Source organism: Camarhynchus parvulus, chromosome 7, assembly GCF_901933205.1.
Source record: "Camarhynchus parvulus chromosome 7, STF_HiC, whole genome shotgun sequence".
In the NCBI taxonomy this organism is placed as follows: Eukaryota; Metazoa; Chordata; class Aves; order Passeriformes; family Thraupidae; genus Camarhynchus; species Camarhynchus parvulus.
In genome coordinates, this window is record NC_044577.1 from 21191843 (window position 1) to 21214861 (window position 23019).

The 23019-nt window shown below is 39.1% G+C and overlaps 1 protein-coding gene across 1 annotated transcript in view; it reads right to left on the minus strand.

Moving 5' to 3' along the window:
* Positions 1–15574, minus strand: part of SLC4A10 (solute carrier family 4 member 10) — a 146745-nt gene extending 131171 nt beyond the window's left edge. Inside the window, 1 exon segment of the mRNA XM_030952747.1 lies at positions 15483–15574. Within this exon segment, the coding sequence (XP_030808607.1) occupies positions 15483–15530 (48 nt within the window). The 5' untranslated portion in view covers positions 15531–15574.
* Positions 15575–23019: the final 7445 nt, after the last annotated feature.

Here is a 23019-nt window from a genome sequence, read left to right on the forward strand (position 1 = left end):
TGTTATTTAAATATCTTTTAGGTCATTTTAGTTAAATAGTCTATTTTGAATATTGCTTTACAGCTAGATTTTTAGATAGTTTCAAAATAAAAAAGATCTATTCTCAATTGTTAGTTTAACAATGCAGGTATACTGAAGAGGAAAACAAGATGTATTAGATCTGGTGGCTGCATGTGCACTAACATATTAACCAGTGTCAATTTTGCACTATTTTGTCAGAAAATTACAGCATTTACAGGATAGCTGGGTTTCTGTTTGTTTGGTTTCTGTAGGATTTTTAATCAGGTAAGTTTCCCAAGAGTCTAATTCAGTGAAACACTACACCAAACCTAGTTACATGTCTTTTTTGAAATCTCAGTAGGATTTTTGATGTTTGAATTTCTTTGAAATTTTGTGTACGCATCCTTTAAATTTCAAAAGCTAGAACCCATCAGCTCTAGTACATCCATGTACTGTGTGGAAGAAAGGCTTTCTTGCCTTTTCTACTCCCAGCTGGGTTCTCAACTTTGAATGAATCCTGAGTTGACCCACCCATCTGCTCTATCACACATCTGCAAGTAACAGAGACTTGGTTTAGCTGGCTGAAAACACAGACAGCTGAAACAGCACAAAACTCAGTGATTAGGATCCTGAGTCTCTAAGTTAATTTCAGGTTGCTGCCACTGTAGCTCTCAGCTGACAGGATTCAAAAACCGGTTTTGTACAGAGCCATATACACAATCACACCGAGTTGTAATCTGCTCCTGATGGTGGGGCACAATGGATAAAGAGAGAACCACAGAAATGGAGAAAAAAAAGAAAACAAAAGTAAAAGTATGAAGATGTTTGCATATGAAAATAAAATGCTAATATATGTTTGTGTAGACTGTAAAAGTACTACAGAAATACTTGAGAGAGAAATCCTTTTTAGTTTCTAATATTAATCTTGGGCAACCTTATCAGTTTCAATCAAGTTACAGTGCATTGTGTCTTCCTAAATAAAATTTGTGGTCTTACAGTCTCATTAAACAAATATGCATGGAAAAACTCGTGTATCTGGTAATTTCTTTATTATAGGTCAAGTCCAAACCTAGAGATTGAGACCAAAATATTGGTAAAATATTTGAGGTTTTTTTTAGCCCAAACTTCTAAATCTGAAAAATTAATATTTAAAATATAATTTAATTTTATTTCTCAGCAAAATACAATCCAAAATTGAAAACATAATTCTTTAACCCTGACACAGAAAGTATTCTCCTAGATTTCCTTATGAATGTTTCAACACAGCATCTAGTTTCTAGTCCTGCAAGAAAAGCATTTCATGAACATAACTTTACCACAGATGTGAGCATTGCATTTTTATTCCAGCATCTCTGAATACTGTTTTAAATAATTTAAATATTTTTAAATTATTTTAGTTTATTTAGTATGTGCTATGGTGTAAATTAGAAACCTGGTTATGTGTCTATTCTGATCCATCTGAAGATACAGGATTTTTGCGTGGAGTGTTACTGTCATAATGACACATAAAAACAATTGCTGATTTTCCAACATATTAAGTGTTTATGCATCTGAAAAATAGATCTTTCTAAGAGCATGCATGACTATATTGCTTGATATTACTGACCAGGATGATTTTATGTGAAACTGCAGAGTTAACAGGAGACCTAAAACTTAGCTGTTTCAGTATCCAAATACCGAAGCACCAAAATTAGTGGGGATCTTTGAAACTAAGAGATTTCCTAACTCCTGGAAACTCTTCAGCGTTGGTTTCACATGACAAGAGCAATGTGCTGTCACCACGGCTGCAATCGCTCTCCTCTCCTCATTTGCCGAGCAAATCTCGCAATGAAGACTCGAGGGAAGAGCAGCGAGCAGCAGAGCCAAGCCTGACACCATCTAGGGCCCAGCAGCTGAATTACACACAGCTGGTCCCAGCAACATCCAGGGCCACAGCCTGACATTAATGCAATTACAGTGAAAGCTCTTGGCATCCATCAGCAGCTCCTTCAAGAGCTCTGCCTGGCTCAGGGGCAGCCTTGTGCCCTCCTCTAAAGCTCATCACTGAATCTGCAAAAGAATGTACAACTACTTGCCCACTGTAAAAAGCAAGTATTTTATTTATTATACAAAGCAAGTCTTGTCACAGCTGAAGCCTATAAACTGCTGGGCAGCATATTCTCAATGATCATAGAACCTTCTTGCAAGCAACGTGGATTTTTCAAAAATCAGATCTGTGATAACAACCAGAGTTATGACTTCAACAAAACCCCCAAAATTCAGCAAAGGGAGGTGCTTTGGAGAAGGGCAACAGTTCACAAGCCCAGGAAGACATCCCCAAATAGATGTCTCATTTGCTTGTGTGAAAATGAGAATGCACAAGTAGAGCAGACCAGTGTTCTCCTCCCATTGCTACTGAACTGAGCAAGAGCACAGTCTGACTGGCCTCTCCCAGGTCACTGCTGCTCATTACTAAAACATTTGAGGTTCTGCAGGTTCTGCATTTCCTACGTTTGGGACCTCTCAACCAGGAACTTCCACCTGAAATATCCAATCCAACAAAAAAATGTAACTAATCAGAAAGAAAATTAACTCTTTGGTACAAGAAAGGCTCATTTTGGATAACCTGCTATTTTTAAATTATCTTGTCTACAGGTGAATGAGTCATTGGTAAGACCAAAGAGAATTATTTCCTTTTACACAGAACCATCTGAGAGATACCCCATCCCTGCAAAGCTAACAAAGAAAAGCCTTATTTCATGGACCCCAGCAAGGAAAACAAAAGCAGAACCACAGAAATCTTTGAAATCCAGTATCTTGCCTCAGGTTACCCCACTATTTGGTTCTTATTGCACAAGGGAAAAAAGGGAACTAGTAAATGGTCTTTCCTCTGGTATTCAGTCCCTCATTCTAGTGATCAGCAGGTTAAAGTTTTCCTAAGCTGGTGAATTAGGATCATTGTGCTCAATTACCTAATTCCTTTTTAACCTATTTACATGCATGGCCTCCACAATACCCTTCATCGCTGTAATTTCTGCACTTGAACTCTATACTTTCTCAAAAATGTTTCTCTCATTTTTAACTTCGTAATTGATAAATGTTAATGAAATTTACTATTTCTGCTATAATGAAATCATTTGGATTCATTCTGTATTCACTTTTAATTCTTTCTTTTTCACAGTATCACATCCTCTGTCTCTTGAATTGCCTCATTTCCAGAACAATTCCTAATCTAAAGAGCTTCAATTTGAACAGAATTTATTTCCCCACTAGTCAAGAAATCCTGATTCATGTAACACCAAAATATGATCCAGACTTTACAGTGCTGAAATTGAAAGCCCAGTCTCAGGTTGCCAGCCCTCAGGGCTACCATCAATGACATTATATGAGACCACGCCAGATGGTCACTGTCACTACCTCATGAAAGCTGCAGACAGGTCAGATAACATCTAGTATTCTCTTTTTTTTTTTTCCTTGAAGAAATTAAAAAATAATGTGAAGAAATATTTCTCTGAAATATCTTTTTATATTGAGTCCCCATCAGCAGCCACTTAACTCTCAGACACACTCACACATTTGTGTGCAGCACAAGAAACAGAAGAGCAGGAAGAAATGCCTGAGTAGAGCACAGCACTGAAAAGAGGCATATCCTGGACAATGAGCACACTGGACAGAACAGAGAAAACCACTCCAGGGGAAAAGCAAGTTTGTTCCATACAAAGCATATTGACAGCCAGCAGTAGCACCTAAAAATCAAGATATTGCCTCAAAAAATGAGATACAGAAAGAAGCACACATAGGATGATTTTTGCCTTCCGGATTATCAAAACTGATGTTTTCACATTTTTAATCTCTACCATGACAGCCAAAATCTTGCCTATTTTTTTATTTAACTTTCAAATAAATAATTAGAATATTGGTGTGTTCCTGGTGTCAAAGTTGTAAGATTGCAAGATTATAGCAGAAACAAAAAAGTTAACAATAATGATTTGATACTAAATTTTCTTTGTTTTTTATAATTTCTTGCTCTAAGCATTATATTCACACTTGGACCACTTATGACACATCAGTAATTTAACACTCCCAAATACTAGAAACTTCCTTATCACTGTATCCCTATCCCCACCAATAAAGTTACCTAAAATGAAAATATGAGACACTTGAAAATTGAGATTTTGTAAAGGAGTCAGGCTGCTGACTGTGGATTGAGACATTTTCCAATTCCACATAAACAAAGGAAAAATACATATTTTTTCTTTTCCTTTTTTTTTTTTAATTCTACAACCATTTCTAATACTTGTTGGAAACTGCTTTAAGGCTTAAAATATTATAATAAATCTCAATGTGATTTCACTGCCTTGAAAAAGTTTGATCAAAAGGAAATGTCAAGCACTTGCCAACTCAGAACCCAGCCTGGGTCTGGATAATTCCGTGATTCTGTGTGAGGCACTGGAGCAGGCTGCCCAGAGCAGCTGTGGACGCCTCAATTCATGGCAGTGCTCAAGGCCAGGTTGGATGGGACTTTGAGCAACCTGCTCTAGTGGAAGGTGTCCCTGCCCATGGCACAAAGGGGAGTGCAGTGAGATGATTTTTAAGGTCCCTTCCAGCCCAAACCATTCTATGGTTCTATGAAATGGAGTAGAACAAGTACTAACCCCAGTATTAGTAACAAACTCAAAGGAAATTTTACTTAGTCTTGTATTTCTTGAAAGCTGAAACCATTCAATTGAATTGCATATATCAGCAAGAAATTTTAAAAAGGATTCCCATTAGAATTAAATGTAATTTCATATTTGCATATACAGACACAGAAAACACATCCTTTATAAATATACAAGCAAAGCCTGCTGAAGAAATATCAAATGTTAGCAGGAAAATAATCAGTTCATTATGTAAAAAAAAAGGCAAATTAAAAAAATAAGTCATAACAACTACAAATTTATATTATTTTCCCATATAAAATATATCAGTAGCAGAAATAGACCCAGTTCTAGGAACGAGTTATTAAAAACTGTACTACAACTGTGAAGCATTAAAAATTGATTTCAGGTTGCACACACCATCTATCAATATTTTCTTTTTGCTCAAGTCAATTTTGTCAGACCTATTTTAATGATTTTTATTACTTTTTAATAAATATGCATAATGGAACCACCATATAAACAGTTATTTCTGAAATCATTGTGAAATGAAAAATTAAAAACTCAAAGGTGAAAGTATAGCAGATACTAGAATAAAAGTCTGTGAGTTACAGTATTTGTACACGACAAATCATAATCCTCTAGAAATTTTTCTATTTCATATCCACAAAAAAGCATTTGCCTTATTCCATAAAATTTTCTATTTGCTGTGCATGAAAATTGGAAGTTATCTTATTCCAAAAATAAAAAAAATACAAACGGAGAGAGAGATATTTTTAACTTCGTCCATTCACAATTTATAACCATTATTATTTGAACTCTTAGAGCAAGCACTTTATGTGATTACAGTCATAATGACTATGCTACAGTAGCTCAGTAATTTCCACGAGCAGTCTGGAGAGTAACAAACTTAGAGAAAATAAGTAGATTTTTGTATTGCCAGAGATGTATTTGTTTGCAATCAGGCTACTAAGCAGGCTTGCTGTTCATATGTGTACCGTCCTAGCCCCTGTCACAGACCAGGACCAGTGAGTGACAGACCCTGCACCCACACAGTCTTCATCCCAAAAAGTTCACACCACTTTTTTCCAAAACAAATAAATACAAAATATAACCACCTAAAGTTTTTACAGCATCTTATCCATGCTTTAATATTCTTTCTTCTTACCATGTTTATTCCTGTGGGATGCCAAGCACAAAGCAGATTAGCCCAATTTTCTCAAGGGTAAACATGGTATTTATGCAAGGTCAGCTCACACAACTAAGGGACTGGAAGAGAAGGCTCTAATTCTGTCTACATTGCAGCAGTTTTTCTGTACAGCCATCCTTTATATGCAATCCAAGAGAGAAGAGACAGACACAAGCAAATAAATATTAAATAGTTAGTAACGTTTGATGAGTGTCATAGCAATTTTAGTAGTCTAAGAGTCACCAAGAATTGGTTTTGCAGAGATAGCTGTTTCTAATATTGCCACTGAAACATTACTCAGAGTTTTTATATGATGAGCTGATCTTAATACCAGACCACTTTTGGAATCCTAATTTCTACAGTTTTAGATTTAAAAACAGTTATTTCAGAGCAAAACGCTACTTTCCCAGCAGTTTCTCAGATCCTGCATTGGATGCATCATCAAAACCTACATCCTTTGTGCTGAGCTACCCAAGACATATTAGTCATATGAATGTGTAACAGACTGGATTGTATAAGTCTGAATCACTCAAAGAAGAATAAACAAAACAATTTAGTCAGGTTTTACATATCTCCATGTTCACATGTTTTGATAATAACTTTCATTAGTTAGCTTAAATATTTTCATATTTTTCTTCAAAAGATTATTTTACATAGTCCAGTTTGTACTTTCTAGCTTAACATTTTTCATAGGCATACATATATTAACAAGTTTCACATTTATGGAGAAATTCGGAGGAGGGAGGCAGGGTAAGATAGCTTTGGGATTTGGTGGTTTTTGGCTATAATTTACTGGGGTTGGCAAGCTCTCATTCTGTTACCATGTACAGTCCCACAATATCTGCTAATGGGATCACAGTTCCTGTAGCAGAAGTTAGACCAAGGCAAATCCCTCATCATGGGTATAGTTCTCAAAAACATCTCTTGTCCTCCAAAGCTGGCTTGTCAGCAGCACTCCTTGGTAAAGCATGCACATTCTTCAGCAGCTTGATATTTTTCAAGGCAAAAAGGGCTTTGCTGCTTCTGTTATTTTTGCCCAAATTTGGCCAGCACCAGACAGAGTATTGGGGGAAAAAAAGTCATAATTCACAAATAATCAGTGGAGAGTTACTTGCTTCTTTTCAAATGGTGTTCACTCCAGAGGCAAGTGCAGTTGTGTTGCTCTGGGCAATACTGGCTAACATTTAGAAACCTCTCGTCTACCTGGGGCTGGGCAAATAGAAAAAAATATTCACATATTTGCTGGCCAAAGTAAATCAATTCAGATATAGCAGACACAAAGCCCTGAACTTTTAGGTAAGACAAACTGAAATGAACACAATCAAATGGCACAAACTATAGATCACTAAAAAACATTTCATCCTCTCTAAAGCTGAATGTGGTTTTTTTCTTTAAAAGATACTTTAAAAGCCTTTTTCTGCCTATGTTGTTTTAGACAAAATCATGCAAGTTACATGAGTTTTCAGTGTATACTCCACAGCAGGGTTTTTCTCAATCCATTCCCCTACAAGATGAGAACTGAGGGTGAGAGGTTATTCCAAAAGCAAGAGGCACATTTGATGCTGATGGGGAAATCCAGACAGATCACTACAGAAAAAACTCCTTCTGAAATTGGTGAGGATAAGCATGAAGGCTTCTGCACTGCTCAGTGCTATTTTTGAGAGCATATTCACCTGATCTGAAATCATTCAGCTGCTTCTCCTAAAACAAGGAATTCACTTATTATTAGAATTTTCATTAGAAGACTCTCAGATGAGTATGAAACACAGCTTTATGAGTGCTTTTACAGCTCATTTCTACATTTAAGTCCAAAAGCTATTATAAGATTGCAATAAAAACAAGTGGACATAGTTAAGTATTTCACTATAGCACAGTCATAAAGAGGAAAAACATAATGAAGTGGAAGCTTTCTAAAAGACAATTATACAGTCAGTCAAGTCTTACGTTTGAGCATTTCTATCTTCTCTTCAAATAAAGGGAAAGGATAACACCAACTGAAGGAGATGGATAACGTGAGTTACAAACCGAGTTATGAAATTTACTGAAAAAAAGTAAAGTATGTTAAAATCTCAGCCCAGAGCAGACTTGCAGATACTGCATGAAGATTTGCCATGGTGATGGTACCTTGGAAACATGTACAAGCCTCAAATGAAGTAGCAATAGTCTCAAAAGAACTGGAAATTAAGTTATTTCTGAGGAACAGCATTAAGAAGGCTGGCAGCAACTGCTGCACAGACTTGGGGATGAGGGGGCAGAAGGGAACTAATTTTATTCTATAAATTCTTTTAAAATACCAATACATATAATATCCCTTCTGCTGACATGATAATGTACTGTTCTGGGACACTCTGGTTCTATTTTGGTAGCTACTTAAATAGGTCACAAAAATGATTTTAAAAATGCTTAATGCATTTTTAGGAAAATGGATACAAGTTATCCCATTTTCATGACTTCAAAGGTAGACGACTGCCCACTATTCCACAGGCAACAGGAAATTCTAATTTTTGTTACATTCTTCATATTATAGAGTATAGCAGGAGAACAATTTTATTTCCCTGCGCATGCTCTGCTTTGACTTTATAAAGAAAAAATTTCAAGACAACTAGTCAGTACCATAGAAAAAAAAATCTAAAGCATTTAAAATTTACATACAATCTCCCTCATGGTGCCTTTATTTCCTAATCATATTTACAACACTATGAATATCCTTGATACCACACAACCACCAAAAAGTTTTCAGTGGTATTCAGAATTCAAACGTTTTCAGATGTGACATGAAATCCCATTCTCGCTTTTGCATGCTTACCTCTAAAGTAAAACCCCTGTGCACATTCATATGAGAGGGAAGTTTATATGTACCTACCATCTTCTCTCTGGAAAAGACATGGCATTTTGCTTTCAACTTTAATGGCATTGTTTGCCAGACTAATTACAGTGTAAGTACCTATTTTTCATTCTTGCCAGGATCTAATAGCAGAGTTGGGTCTTTTTTCCATCCTTACATAGTTTCAGTGACTATGAATGGCTCTAGAGATAACCTAGCACAATTGCTAGTGACTGGTATCTGGAACTATTCTTCAAAATAGTGGCTTCAGATCAAGTGTATTTTGAATTTATAGCATTTTAACTACTACTATTAATAAAAGTTTCCAGAAAAGTGTGTCGAATTTTTTTTATGTCTCTCCAAAAACTTCACAAACATGCAATATTTTCTGTCATTTTTGAGTGTCATATCTAATTGCTGTGACAGTAATTGCTCCCAGGGAAACTTGTCCTGGAACTTCTTGCAGCCTCACTAATGCAGACAGAGTCCTACGCTCTTTAAAAAGTCAAGAGGATTCCACAAAGGCTTAAAATCTACATTTCAGATTGGCATTTTGCAGACACAAATTAATAAATAATGTTGCATTTTATGGTTTTAAAACCTGCTTGAAACAAAATGGATCAACAGTGAGCATTTATCATTGCAAGGTACTCTTTGAATATGTTTACAGTAAATGTAAATGTTTATAGTAAATTCACTATTTAGGTGGACTTAACTGAGGGTATCAACATTTATAATCCAAATAAACTACTTCTTTTTCCTTAGTTTGCACTTAGTCTGTCATCCATCTATAACATACTTGTGCCAAAAGACAAAAGTGAGCTCTTTTCACAGAATGATAGGACTGGAAGAGATCTCGTGAGGTCCTCTTGTCCATTACTCAGCTCTAAAGCAGCAATAACTGTCTCACCTATTCCTACAGATGGAAAATAGACTCCACAAACATACCAGACAATTTATCCCATTACTATGCCACTCTTAGCATTAGACAGCTTTCCTTACCATGCTTTTAAAATTGTCCCATAACCTTTCCCTTGGTTAGGGATCCCTTCCCTTGGCTGATCCTTTTTGCATCAGTATTACATACCAAACATGCATGTCCAGGCTAAGGGATCCCAGTTTCTTCAAACACTCTTTCATATTTTTAGGCCCATACTCATTTTTGTTGCTCTTGAATTGTTCTACAATTGCTACTCTTTTCTCAAAACACACATGTAGTACTGCACTGATCAACTGATACCTTACAAATGCCAAATATTAGCTCATGTAATTAGCACACTGAATTTCTCCTAAATATGTGACGTTACTGCACCAGTTTTCTTGCAGCAAGTTCCTGGTCAGTTTGATTAAAATTGAGATCTTGCAAATCTTGACCTTATCTTTCACATCTCCACTAAATTTCAAAATGTATTTATTTATAAACTTTGTGATGTCTCATAAACTCCTAATTAAACAAAGTGGAAAGCTGTAAGTAGGAAAACAGGGAAATTGGCAAAGACAGAGAAGATGCAGGATTCAAGATACTATTTTGTGCCTGCTGTACAAGGAGGCAAAGGCCCTGGTTTTCCTGCTTCTGTCCCTACTCTTCTTTGCCCATGAAATTTAGTCAGCTCCCTCTTGCCTTTCATACCAGTCAGCCATAATGCCCTCGATTCTCCAAGTTTGCACAAAACTCCACACCTCGTTTACCCTCATTTCACCCTGCAACTTCTTTTTTCCCCAAGATATTTCTCCTATATTTAGCAATAGCCTTTATCATCTATTCCAACTTTCACCTTGCCTATCCTAATAAACAACCTTGTAGAACAAGGGTGGATTTTAATTATCTTTAAGTATGCTACTTTTTTTTTTCATTTCATGAGAACTTTTAAACTGCACCAACACTGAAAATTTGTGAACACATTTGTATGACATCAAAATGTCATTATGATTGCAAAAGGAGTCAGATAGATGCAATTCTTCAATAATTGGGCTTTTTACAAGGCAGACCTGAACCTAGGAAAGGAACATGCAATGCCTATGGCTTTCCCTTCTCATATCAGACACACAACTAATTGTCTAAGACACTTCACAGTGGATTAAGTATTCCCTCACCGACTTAAATCCTCTCAACCATTGAAACTGTAAACATTACTTATTTAAGAAGCATTAAAAGATGTCAGTGGAAGTGTTTTGTTCTAGAATTAATTCTATATTTTTTCCAAAGGAAAAAGTAGAGAGACGATACAATTATCAACAGAGGAAATTGAAAGAATATATTTAACAAGTAGAATTTGTGGGAAGAAATCAAACAAGTTATAGATGCATTAAGGTGGGATGATTTCCACACAGTACTTTTTTTTTTTGGTGCAAATATATGTCAGGCTGCCATTTATTTTTAAACAGAAACACCAGAGAACACCATATGATCCAGATGTATTTTTTTAACTGTGACACTGGCAAATATAAAGGGGAATTTGGGGGAACTCAAATAAATACATGATTGTGATTGTTACTTCATTTCTTTCTAGCATTTTCTGGGGAAAGTTGTCTTTTTTCCTTTCATTTAGAACTCTGAATCAGGCAATAATAAAGAAAATCCCAAGAGCAGAAACTCAGTCCTAAATTTATACTTACAATTAAGTTTTAGGGTTTTAATTTCAATGTTGCCATTATCTCAGCACTCTTGTCTTGAAAATGTAATACTGCCTCAGTATTTTTCCAAAAGAATCACAGCATTCCTGCAGTCTCTATAAACTTGCCTTAAGTGTTGCTATAATGCTGTACTCTGGAGAAGGGAACTGGGAATGAGTACTGTTATACCAACCACGGGGTCAGGCTCTGACACCCCTTCTCACAATGAGCAATACATTTCATCTGCAAGTCTCATCCAAGGGCCCACTCAGCATTAACAAAAGCAAAAGAATTTGGCCTGTTAGTGTGAGCAGCTTCCCACACTCACCTGCTACATTAAAAATAGTTTCTTCCCGAGATCTTGCTATACCATTCTCCCACATACAGAGTCCTAAGCAGCAATAACTGCGTGCCATTTGCAGCAGCACCAGTGCTCTTGATACAAACACTTTCTTACCTAGAACATACACATCATACACTGTAGTGTGTGCATATGCAGCATCCACATATAGCTCAGCAACATCATGCTTTAAGGCCTTGTATCTACCAGATTGGAGCAAGAAATTTAAAAATAAACAAACAAGTAAATACAACAAAATAGCTCTTTAATTTTAAGACTGAATAAGGAGGGCAAGAGAACACGAACTTAGAGAGGAAAAAGTCAATTTCACTTTCCATACATGGGTTTTACTGCTACCTTCAAAAAACACAGGAAAACAACATGCCAAACATAAAAATAGTTAGCAAAAATATCTGCACTTTATCTATACACCCTCCTTTTATCCAAAATATCAAACTTCTACAAAATAACAACCCTATTTTAAAAATCAATTTTGATTTACATATGAGAGATCCAGAATCTACAGGAACAAATATGAACAACTTGTGCTATGAATAAATTGCCAATAAAGTCACAATAAAGCAAGAATTTTCAAAATAATTTCCATGCAATCAGGTATACATGCACACAACAAACTCGCAATATTTAGTTCTTTGTTAGGAAATTAACAGAAGATCTTTTGTGGAGGTCCGCAGATTGTTTCCCCTGTTCTGTAAACAAATGATGACTCCTCAGAAATCTTTCAATTACTCACAACTATTTAAAGCATTCTGAATAATCACTGAAAAAAACATACTTGATGACTGATATATAAATCACCAGATGATTCTGAAAGCATACAACTACATTTTGTTACCATATTAGTATAGGTACAGAACAATATAAATTGAGACTATATTTTCATTTCCAAGAGCACTTCAACAATTTGTTTCCAGGTAAAGAATTTCCTTTTTAATTTATTCATACAATATTGCACTTATGGTAAATTACCAATAGATTTGTAATAATAGATTTCTAATAATTTTCACCAAAACTTGTCCATGCTGCAAAAAAAAAAAAAAAAAACCAAACATTAGCACAACTGCTAACAAGGCTATTGCCTATGTATAAGACCTGTTTTCAAAAAAAGTGACAGGAAATTGACAAGGAAATTATTTAGTTGCTCAGAACCACAGGCAACAATGTACTTTATTAGTTTTCAAATTGCTAGGAATTGGGGTTTTCAATTAAAAGCTTGCATAATAAATAAATAACAGATGACTAACACTAGAATAAAAGTAGATTCCACTTTGTACAGACAGTGGGATTTTGGTGGGAAATTTTGTTGAGGTTTCACTATCTCTGAGCACTATTAGTTGGTAAAATTAATAAAGGACTACATTCTCAATCTTACTAGAAATAACAATTAAAATATGTAGTATGTTACAGTTTCACAAAAAAAGAAAAAAAATAAGTCTGTTGCATACAGCAAAGCCCCCAGACTAACCCCTGAAGGGAAAAAGCTCTGCTAGAAGCTTTTTCTTCATACCCAGAGCCTCCTGGACTGGGACAACACTTGGGAACAGACATTGGGAACAGACATACAGCTTGCATTCCTGTTCTGCTTGTTTCCAGTCAAGAGGAGGATGGATCCCCAGAACAGAAGTCCTCTAAAGGTATGTCACAACATTACCTCCCAGACTAACAGACCTTAGCACCGATCAGTTCTCACCTATTGCTGTTCCCCAAACTCTGCCATGACTCCAGGTACAAGACTCCCAGCATGCAAAAGGCATTTCTGCCTCATAGGGCCTTAGACAACAGCCAGGCTGAGACTGCCACAGCACAAACACACACTTTATTGCCTGACACACACAGAAAACATCACCAGAACCAGAAATGTCAAAGGAGCTGTGTCTTTTGCCATCATTGTGACAAGAAATCAATGTTGCGTTGTTGAGGTGCACAGGCCCTCTCAGAAACGACAAGAGCAAGAGAGGACTGGGGTACATGCCACAGTGTATGTATATATTACATGTCTCCTGTCCCCACTTGAAGCAAATACAACTGAATTAATTAGCTGTAGGTGGAGGTGGGAACGAGGACACAAAGGTAGCAAGCACTGATCTGCAGCTCTATGGGCAGGGACCTGCAGCTCTGCAGAGAGCTACTGCACCAGGGCACGGCTCCTGAGGGAACAAGGGACAATTGTCTCCTCATCAGCACATAAGAAATATTATCTTCTTAAGTGCTCTCAACCACAGCAACAGATTTTTTTTCTGGGCACAGCCCGGAGAAACAAAATTTAAGCCAGACAGCCCAAGGCAATCCTGCACGTTGTGCCTCCTGAAAGCTGACTCCTCTGGCTCCCTGCGCAGTGGCCATCGCACAGGGACAGCACACGGTGACAAAGTGAGACTAGCACACAGGCCAGCAAGGTATGAGCAAGAGCAAAACTGCTACTGACTGCGGCATTCGTGTGAAACACTAAGGACTAAGCCTTCCATGGAATCACTGTCATGAACCACAGATGGAAACTTGGTTTACACTTAATTGTCTCTCTACAGAAAGGAACTCAGCAGCCAGTCTGTCAGTGAAAGCAACAGGACCTTCTACTCCACTGTCAGAAACTGAGGGAGCAGCCAGTAATAGGATGTAAGATTCATAAAAGGGATCCAGAAAGCAATGGGAAAAAACTGTCCCTGCCACAAGGAGAAAGAAGATGCCAGAGATAACCTCACACTGTGTAGCAACCTGCCACCTGATTGCAAAATGGACCACGTCAACAGATGATGGGAACAGACCCTATGAAAAACGGGCTTGCCACGAGCGCATCTCATCAACCTGCAGCAGCTGAAATTTGTCTCTTTCAAGCTTTGTCAACGTTGTGCAGCTCGCCGTGCTAACACACAGCCATTTCAGGAGCAGCAAAGCCTCTACAGACCTATGCAGTGTGTTGACAGGGATGTGTACGCACAGTCAGACACTTGTGTATGTACATGAGAGACTTTTCCTTGCCCCAGACAGATTTCCTGTGCAAGGCAAGAACCACCATTCACAAACAGAATCTCAGTATGAGATCCAGATCGACACCCACAGTTAAACCTTCTGTGTGTCTGCAACCCTGTGTTTGGGGAAGGCCTGGCAGGAAAAAGGGTCCCTACAGATCTAACGATGTTAAAAGCCCCCCATCAACTGATCTCTTTCCTACTGGCACGGAAAAGGCTGCCCAGCCGTAGCTGTGCAGCCGCACGGTACTCCGAGGAGAGGGGGCACCGCGTCCCCCTCAGACAACAATAACCCCGGATCAGCAGCTCCACGGCTGAGCACAAGGGACTGCGACACGGCAGCACGGAGCACAGCCCGGGATCCGGCGGGAGGCAGACCCTGCCGTGTCAGGGCCAGCCCTCAGCAGATTCCTCTGCGCTCTGCAAGTGAGGAGGGCCAGGGACCCCCGGATACTGCCCCGGCCCCGGGCTTGGAGCCGGATCCCCGCGGGGCTGCCCACAGGTGCTCGCTCCCCTGCGCTGCCCCACTGCCGGGAAGCAGGGGGGCAGGAGAGCCTGAGGAGGGAGATGTCGGAGGCAGGGGGACACGAAGTGAGGGGGTACCGAGAGGAAGGGGATGTCTGAGGCGGGGGCCCGGAGGCCAGGGTGCTTGCCCTGCAGGGACACGCGTACACACACGCACAAACACACACCGCTCCATCCCCGAGCGTCCGGGCGCCAGACACTCCCGCCGCCGCGGCATCGCCCGGCACCGGAGCGAGCCAACCTGTGTCCCCGCGCACCGAGAAACCGGCTGCGGTGCCCGGCACGGGCGGGCGGGCGGAAGGCGGCCCCCCGCGCCCCCTCCCCGGCTGCCTCCCCGCGGGGCGCGTCGCATCCCCCGGCCGGGGCCGCGCTGCGGCAGCCGTACCGTGGGCAGCAGCGGCTCCATCTGCGCCCCTTGGTCCTGAGTCTCCATGCGGCGGCGGCGGGGCTGCGGCGGCGCCCCCCCCCGCCCGCGGGCCGGGGGCGCTCCCCGGGCGCTGCGGGAGCCGCTGGGCTGCGCCGGGCTCCGCGCTCCCGGCTCCGCGCTCCCGGCCGGCTCCGCGCTCCCGGCTCCGCGCTCCCGGCTCCGCGCTCCCGGCTCCGCGCTCCCGTCGTGGATCAGGCGGCGCGCAGGCAGGAAGCGCGCGCCAGTCACATGGCCGCGCGCACCGCCGGGCCAGCGCGGGGGGGGCAGAGCCGGAGCCACCTGCGGGATGCGGGATGCGGGATGAGGAATGTGGGATGCGGGATGCGGGATGCGGGATGATGCCGGGCCCGCCTCGCCCTGCACACCGGCACCCCGCGGGCGCTGCAATGGGAGCGGGGAGCGGAGGGACCGGGCCCCACTAAGCGGCGGGTGAGACTATGGAAAACACCACAAGCGGCTCGGAAGTTTAGCGTTTTACACCAAGCTTCAGTCGCAGGTTCCCCAGCACTGCTGCTTCAGGGCAGTATTGGACCGAGATTTGATTAGCCAACACCAGAAGAGTACCAGAAAACAGTGACCCTTCACTCGGTCCTGCCCGAGTTTGACCCTTAGTTACAGGCACCACCTTCAAAAGAGACTCCCCTCTCTCCTCTCTCCCCCACTACGATAACCCCACCATCCCCTTCTACCTGCAAATCACAAATATATCAGAATACCTTATCTTTCGGTATAGGAGTCTTACCCTCTTTTTCACACAATTTTATCATTCAAGCCCACTCCACATTTGGCTTCTCCTAGTCTATCTGGCTCTGCACCTCAGTGGTTACATTCAGCTATACCAAAACCCCAACAAGCTACACAAATGGTTGTCAAGGCCTTAATTTGCTGTACAAATGGGAATAAGAAGTTGAGTCCCCACAGTACTTGTGCTACAAAGAACAAGTGTGACACTGCCTACCAAAACAACTGAGCTAGAGAAGTTTATATTTTCATCATTTCCTGCTGCATCTTCCAAAAAATAACAAGCCCATCCAAACCTGTGTGCATAAAAATCAAAGTGGCCAGAGATTTGATTATGAAAAATGAACTAGCAAGTAAACTTCTCTCTCTCTGTTAAATTAATTTCCTTGCCAAAGCAGCAGGCCATGCCCTACATTTTGGATATCCTTTGCAGTCTAAAAGTAGATCAATAAACAGCTTCACTAAATCTGATTAATTTCCTCTGCCATGGGACATGTTCTTCAAGTCACCCAGAGATCTTCCAGGTTGAATTACTTGTACATCAGCCAAGCAAGACACAGAGCTGGGGGAGCAGTATGAAGGAAAGGGGAGTCAAAGCTGATTCTTACAAAGAAGGGGGCTATTTTTCTGAGTTACAACTGAGATTTTGTTCTTTAAAGTGACACATACATTTAACACTGTACAGAAAGACAGACAACAGATATGGTCCAGGTTCTGGGACAAAGGCAAGATGTGTATTTTCATAACATGATTACAGATCTCAGTAATTAACACAGGAGGCCATTCAGGTCACCAGAGTTAAGGCTGTGTCAGCATTTGCGCAGTAAAACCCTATTTGTAGGAGCTTATAATTAAGCTGTGAAAGTCATGATGAAGCTGGGAAAGAGTGTGTTTAAAAGTGATTTTCCTCCTTTAAGGAAAATAGATTTAAAGTGAATATGCCACCTGTGAAATCAGGAAGACCAAAAGCTTTCAGTCTAGAGACAGCTGTTTCAATGAATGTTCATATAAGCACCTTAGTCTCCTCTGCCTAAATATCTCAAGCTTGTCCAAGAGCATTTTTTTCAATAGGTACTGCAATTATTCAAGCTCAGTGGCATTTACGCATCTTTCACTCCCCAAAATATTCCCTCAATTCCCCACTCATCCACATAGACACATCTAATAAATGTAAAGCCCAGCACCAACTCAGATGCTGTGTACATGACACTGCTCCCCAACACTTCACAGTGAAAAACAGGATCAAGACCGCAAGCACCACACTCAGGAGTTACAAGTGACTTACTGAATGGACCATCACAAGAGAGTAAGGATCAGCCATGTAATTGTTTTTCCAAAGGTTTTTTGTCAGAGTGCTTTACAGTCAGGAATTCACCATTATGGAATAATAGATGAAGTATGGAAAAAGTTGGTTAAATAACAAACCTCTCCAAATTATTCTGTATTGTCCTGCTTCACACACATAAAAACACCACAGACTTGCATAGCTACAAAGCCACACTTTGATAGCCAGAGTCAAAGTGCAAGTCATTCTTTTGGCAGCTGTGACAAACATGCCTCAGTATGAAGGTCCAAAATGTTGAATCCAAAATTCCAAAGCCAAGGGCTTGGCATATACAAAAGTGGAAGAACATAAAGGACCTGGCTGAAAATTTTTTAATCAAACATAACTAAGCTATTTTTGTAACATTATAGCAGTATATCACACCAAAAAGAGAATTACGAGAAAGTAGTATTTATTCTCTAGTTGATTCATAATTGAATTTGAATTTTGTTTTCCCTTATTCCAAGTTGGCTTCTTTCACTACTGCATTTGATTGTAAGCCATACTTCCATGTCCAGCAATTATGTTAGTATTGCTCTATTACAGTAGTAATTTCAATTCTCATGTCAAAAGAATAAGCTTTAAATTTGTGAAATTTTAAAATAGAGCAGGTTTAGTTTCCAGTTTCAACTTTTAGTACACAACTAGGTGTTATTTTCAAGCTTTTGTACATGAAGGGTAAAAAAAAGAGTTCTTAAATCATCAATAATTGGAGAAACTTCATCACAAAAGCAGGTGTGAAATCATGACATGCAGATCCACTGCAGTTGTAAGATTAAGAATACTTAGGATTTGCTATAAAAAGAAATAATTTTGTGGCATATTTATGTCAGACTGATTTTTTTTCTTTATATATATTTCTAGTGCATTGGATAAATGAAATAGTGAGTGTTTCTACATTTACTTTTACAGTGATAAAGCTCCTAAAGCAAACATCAGTGGAAAAAAGGCGGAAATATTGTTCTTGTTCAATAACATTCTGAATTTATGTCAGAAACTGACCTGATGCCTGCCTGGTGACAGCTTTCATAAGAAATTAAAGACAGCAAAAGTTGAATTTTATTCTTCTCCTTCCTCAAGCTGCCTTTTGCCCCTTTGGCCTGCAGCAGACCAATAGCTCAGATGTTCTCCCAAGTCACAGTCAATGTGTTGAACCCCACTGAACAGAGGTTGTGTTCCTCAGAAGCTGTTCACAAGGGGTATGTTTTGTACATAAGCTGAATTACATTAAAAAGGCTCAGAACATTCTCAAAGTACTTTGTAGGCATATAGCATAGATTTAGTAGGCATATACCCATCTATCTGGGCTTGACATAAAACTGGTCAGGGGTGTAAGTAATTCCCACTGTCTTGAGCATCACTGACATAGCCCTGTTTATACAAAAATAGATGTGTGATAAGAAACAGCAGAAATAATGAAGACCTAGAAATCACAGAGTTCAAGCTCATGAGAGGTTTTCTTGCCTAAAGAGCACTTCCAAATTATCAGGAAGGTGGAGGAATTATCGCTTCCTCCACCTAAGTCCTAAGAAGGTATTCTGATATAGTAAGTGATGCTATATATATGGGTGTATTTTTATATGCACATAAAAGCTGTCACAGAGTCCTATCATCACTTACTAGCCCAGTACCACTCACATTTTTACTGTCATACCTTTCTGTCAGTTTTCGTTTTGTGATCAATATATAGCTATAATTTAAAAGAAATTCTTTATTTAAATCATTTCTCTGAATACAATTCCTGTTCTAGGAAGACATCCTGGGAGTATTGGCTCATCTCCCAGTTTAGCCATAAAATATGTCACTCTACCAGGATGGAGGGGGGTAGGAACTGCTACTAAGCAAGAGTGAACTCCACGGAGCTGTTAGTTACAAATCTGAACATGAGAACTATTTACTCTTAAATGTCCCCATAGCAGAAATATGCTTGAAGCCTAATTCATTCATTTACATATATGTCCAATAGTCTCAGCATGTTCTTAATTCCAAAAAGAACCTGCACTCTGTCAGACCTAATGTGGTTGCCAGTAGATTTTAGCAACATTATGAACAATTTCACACAATATTCAGAATCAGAAAGGACTAGGGTTAGATCAGTTTGCCCTCTCTTGATTCCTGCCTAAGCTCAAGCCTCAGATACACTGGTAAATAAGATGCATGCACAATACACATTAATTTGAATGCTCATACAGTGCATATTTATCATAAACATATTTCATTAATGAAGGGAAACCTTTTTAAAAACTGTGAATTATTTTCAGCTTGTTACAGGTTATTCCTATTTCAAGTAAAACAGCAAATTAATTCCTAAGCTTCTGGGGGAAACAAAATAACTATCAAACAGTCAGAATACTTTTCATTCTATTTTTGTCCTAATGACTGTAGAGGATGAAATAGTAATGGGTGGACCTCTCTAACTGCATTTCATACTACTAAAATAAAGATGTGAACTACCCTTACATATAGAGAGGAACAGCCCACTGATATAACCTATTCCTAATACATTTTTGTCTCTGTAATTAGAGAAACTATTCTGACAAAAAGGTAAAAAAGAGGAGGGGAAAAACACAAATTCTGGCAGCAATGTTTCCTCTCTCCATTCTTTCTCCCCAAGTGAAGATAAATAACCATCTGGATCATTGTACTGCCTTTGTGACAGGTGGTACTCAGTTATGTCTCTCATTTGATTGGAAAGTGGTAATGGCTCTTTAGCAGTTCTTTCTTTTGCTAATATACTCTGCCTGAAATAATTTACTCTAAGTTAATTCATTTGAAATATGATCCAAAAAGATTCAGTGCTATTGGGATGCATTCTTCAATTGCAACACAATCTCTTTTTCTATTGGCATTCAAATTAGAAAAAAGTACTCTAATAATTGTTTTACTAATACAACTTCTCACATTTTTCAGCCAAAAAAGGAATGCCAATGAAATACGTTTGTGTCCACAGCCCAATCCTACAACTCCTATGACACAGGGAGACAATCTGTGTTGGTAAAGAGCACCAAATATTTGTTACTTTCTTAATTTTCCCCAAAATGGATTCTCTACCAAAGGCCATGAATTTTATGGTATTCTGACTCTAAGCTAGGCCTCTGACTTTTGCTATAAGGTCAGTATTAGAGAATACTATTTTAAAATCTAAACTAAAATTAAGATGTGTTAGCGACTCTTAAAATAATACATGTAATTAATAATTATATTATTTGCTAATTATTAAGATAGCCACTCTTTCTAGGCTTATTTTTCAAGTGAAATAAATTCCTCAGACATATCATCCATTTAATCCTGCTTTGTAAATAAAATATGTTGAATCAGGCCCTGATTAGTCACTGACCTAAATAATCCTTCAAAAAGATTAAGCTATCTTAATTTAAAACCTGCAAGGGGGGACAATATATTGTTTCTTGCTCAGTTACTCTAACAGTGAACTATAACTAAACATGTATCTTTCAGATGTAAGACAACAGTCATCTAGATTAAGCTTCAAGTGGTTGGATTTTCCTACAAGTCTTACTTTGAAGCCGAGAAGTCCTTTTGCATGATGAATGATTTCCTTATATAGGTAAGGACTTTGTAAATACTTCCCTTCCTTTATGGTGGTTCTAGTTCTCTGCTCCTAGAATCCTTTGCACCACTGCCAGGGCTCCTCTGAAGTTTCCAATTTGCACAGGAGCACCACAGCATTACAAAGCTTGGCCTGACAGTGCAGCATCAGGAGGCCAGAGCATGTGCCTTTGACCTCCGGATCATTCCCTGTTTTCCACTTCATGAACCATGATTGTTCCCTTGAGCATGAGGAGAGCTCCTAACTGGGGCATCTGCAGGGTCAGATGATGGTTATTGGGAGAGATGGATGAGGCTGGCTGCGGGTTTGTTTGTTTGCAATATCTGAAATTTGTGAGCACACACTACAGTAAGTGTTACAAAGTGCAAATATCTACTTTCAGCTTTTGAATCCTAGTCATATTCTCTGTCTGGTGCCTGCCTTAGACTGTAATCACTTCAGCAGAAAGTTTATGAGCCTCCATAGCAGACCAGACTGATCATGTGGCCTTACTGTGACTGAGCCAAAGGCACAAAACTTCAGACAGAAGCTTTTCTGTGGGTATTCATTAAACTATAGAAATAACTATATAAAATTCATGAACAGTAATATTTTGCATATATATCTAAGACAGCAAAGCTATCTGTGCTAGTCCCAGAAAGAGAAGAACTAAGCTGTGTCATGCTGTACCCATTTTTCCCATTACATCTTGGGTAAGATGCATTATCCCAGCTGCTGGGATTTTCAACTTTGTCTTGAATTGCCGGCAACTGAAGAGATTGTTTGCAACAATCTCTTACTTCAGCTGAATCAATAACTCCTGGCAGAAAAAGCACCCACCTCCTCCTCAGGTTTTCCAAATACAAAGTTCATTCAAATCAAATCTAAATAGAGAAAAAGGAGAGAGAACAGAAACTGCATGGAAAATTATCTTTTAAATACAATTTTGAAAACAAAGCTACAAAATTTACAAATATTTCAATAAAAATCCCTGCATATAACTGCATATAACCCTGAAGTTCCTCAGTAAATCAAAGCAGTGCTACAGGTAATTTATGGAGCTGACAGTATAATTCCCTCTCTATCCATCACCTTTGACAGGAACCCAAACCTGGTATCGTGAAGTTTGCTTAGGAGGTGAGATAATTTTCGCCTCTTTTGGGAGCACCCCTGAGATACCAAATAAAATTGAATTAACTATACTTACTATACTTTCTAATCACATATTCATTACACCCTAAGCAGTCTTTTTGCCATACACAAGATTTTAAAAACAAATACTTTAGAAATTACATCACATGACAATTGTTCATTGTGAGCATGTCTTACTGTTTTCATAATTTGCTTTGCTGTACTAGATTTTCACAAAAACTAGATCCACATGTAGTGCATTACTAATAAAAATGACAGTGTTGGCTTTGCAAAAGCTTCTTTTGTTTCAAAATACCACCTTTGTCAGTTTTCTTGCTCAAACCCCCCTACATAGAGGGGAAAACCTTTGCTGTGTTTATACTGACCTGCTAATGAAATAGAAATACATATCCTTCTTATTTTTCCACATGCTACATTTCCAGACAAAAAAATCTTACCTGAAATCCAGAATCCAGGATCTTGACTGGCTTGCCATTTCACAAGAGCAGCAGCTGGCATAAACTGGCTGAGCTCCAATACAGTCAAATGGGGTTTATGAGATGAAAGTGCATTCCTTACTGAAGTAGCCAACTCAATTCAAAATCAGGAATTTAAAAAGGAACTATTTGAAAAGAATAGCTACAAAGAAGAAACTATTCATTTTAAAGATAAATACTGTAAACCTGAGCTTTAAAATTGCACAAAGAGAACAAATTCACCCATGTTCCCCAGTAGGCAGGTAGTGGGGACAC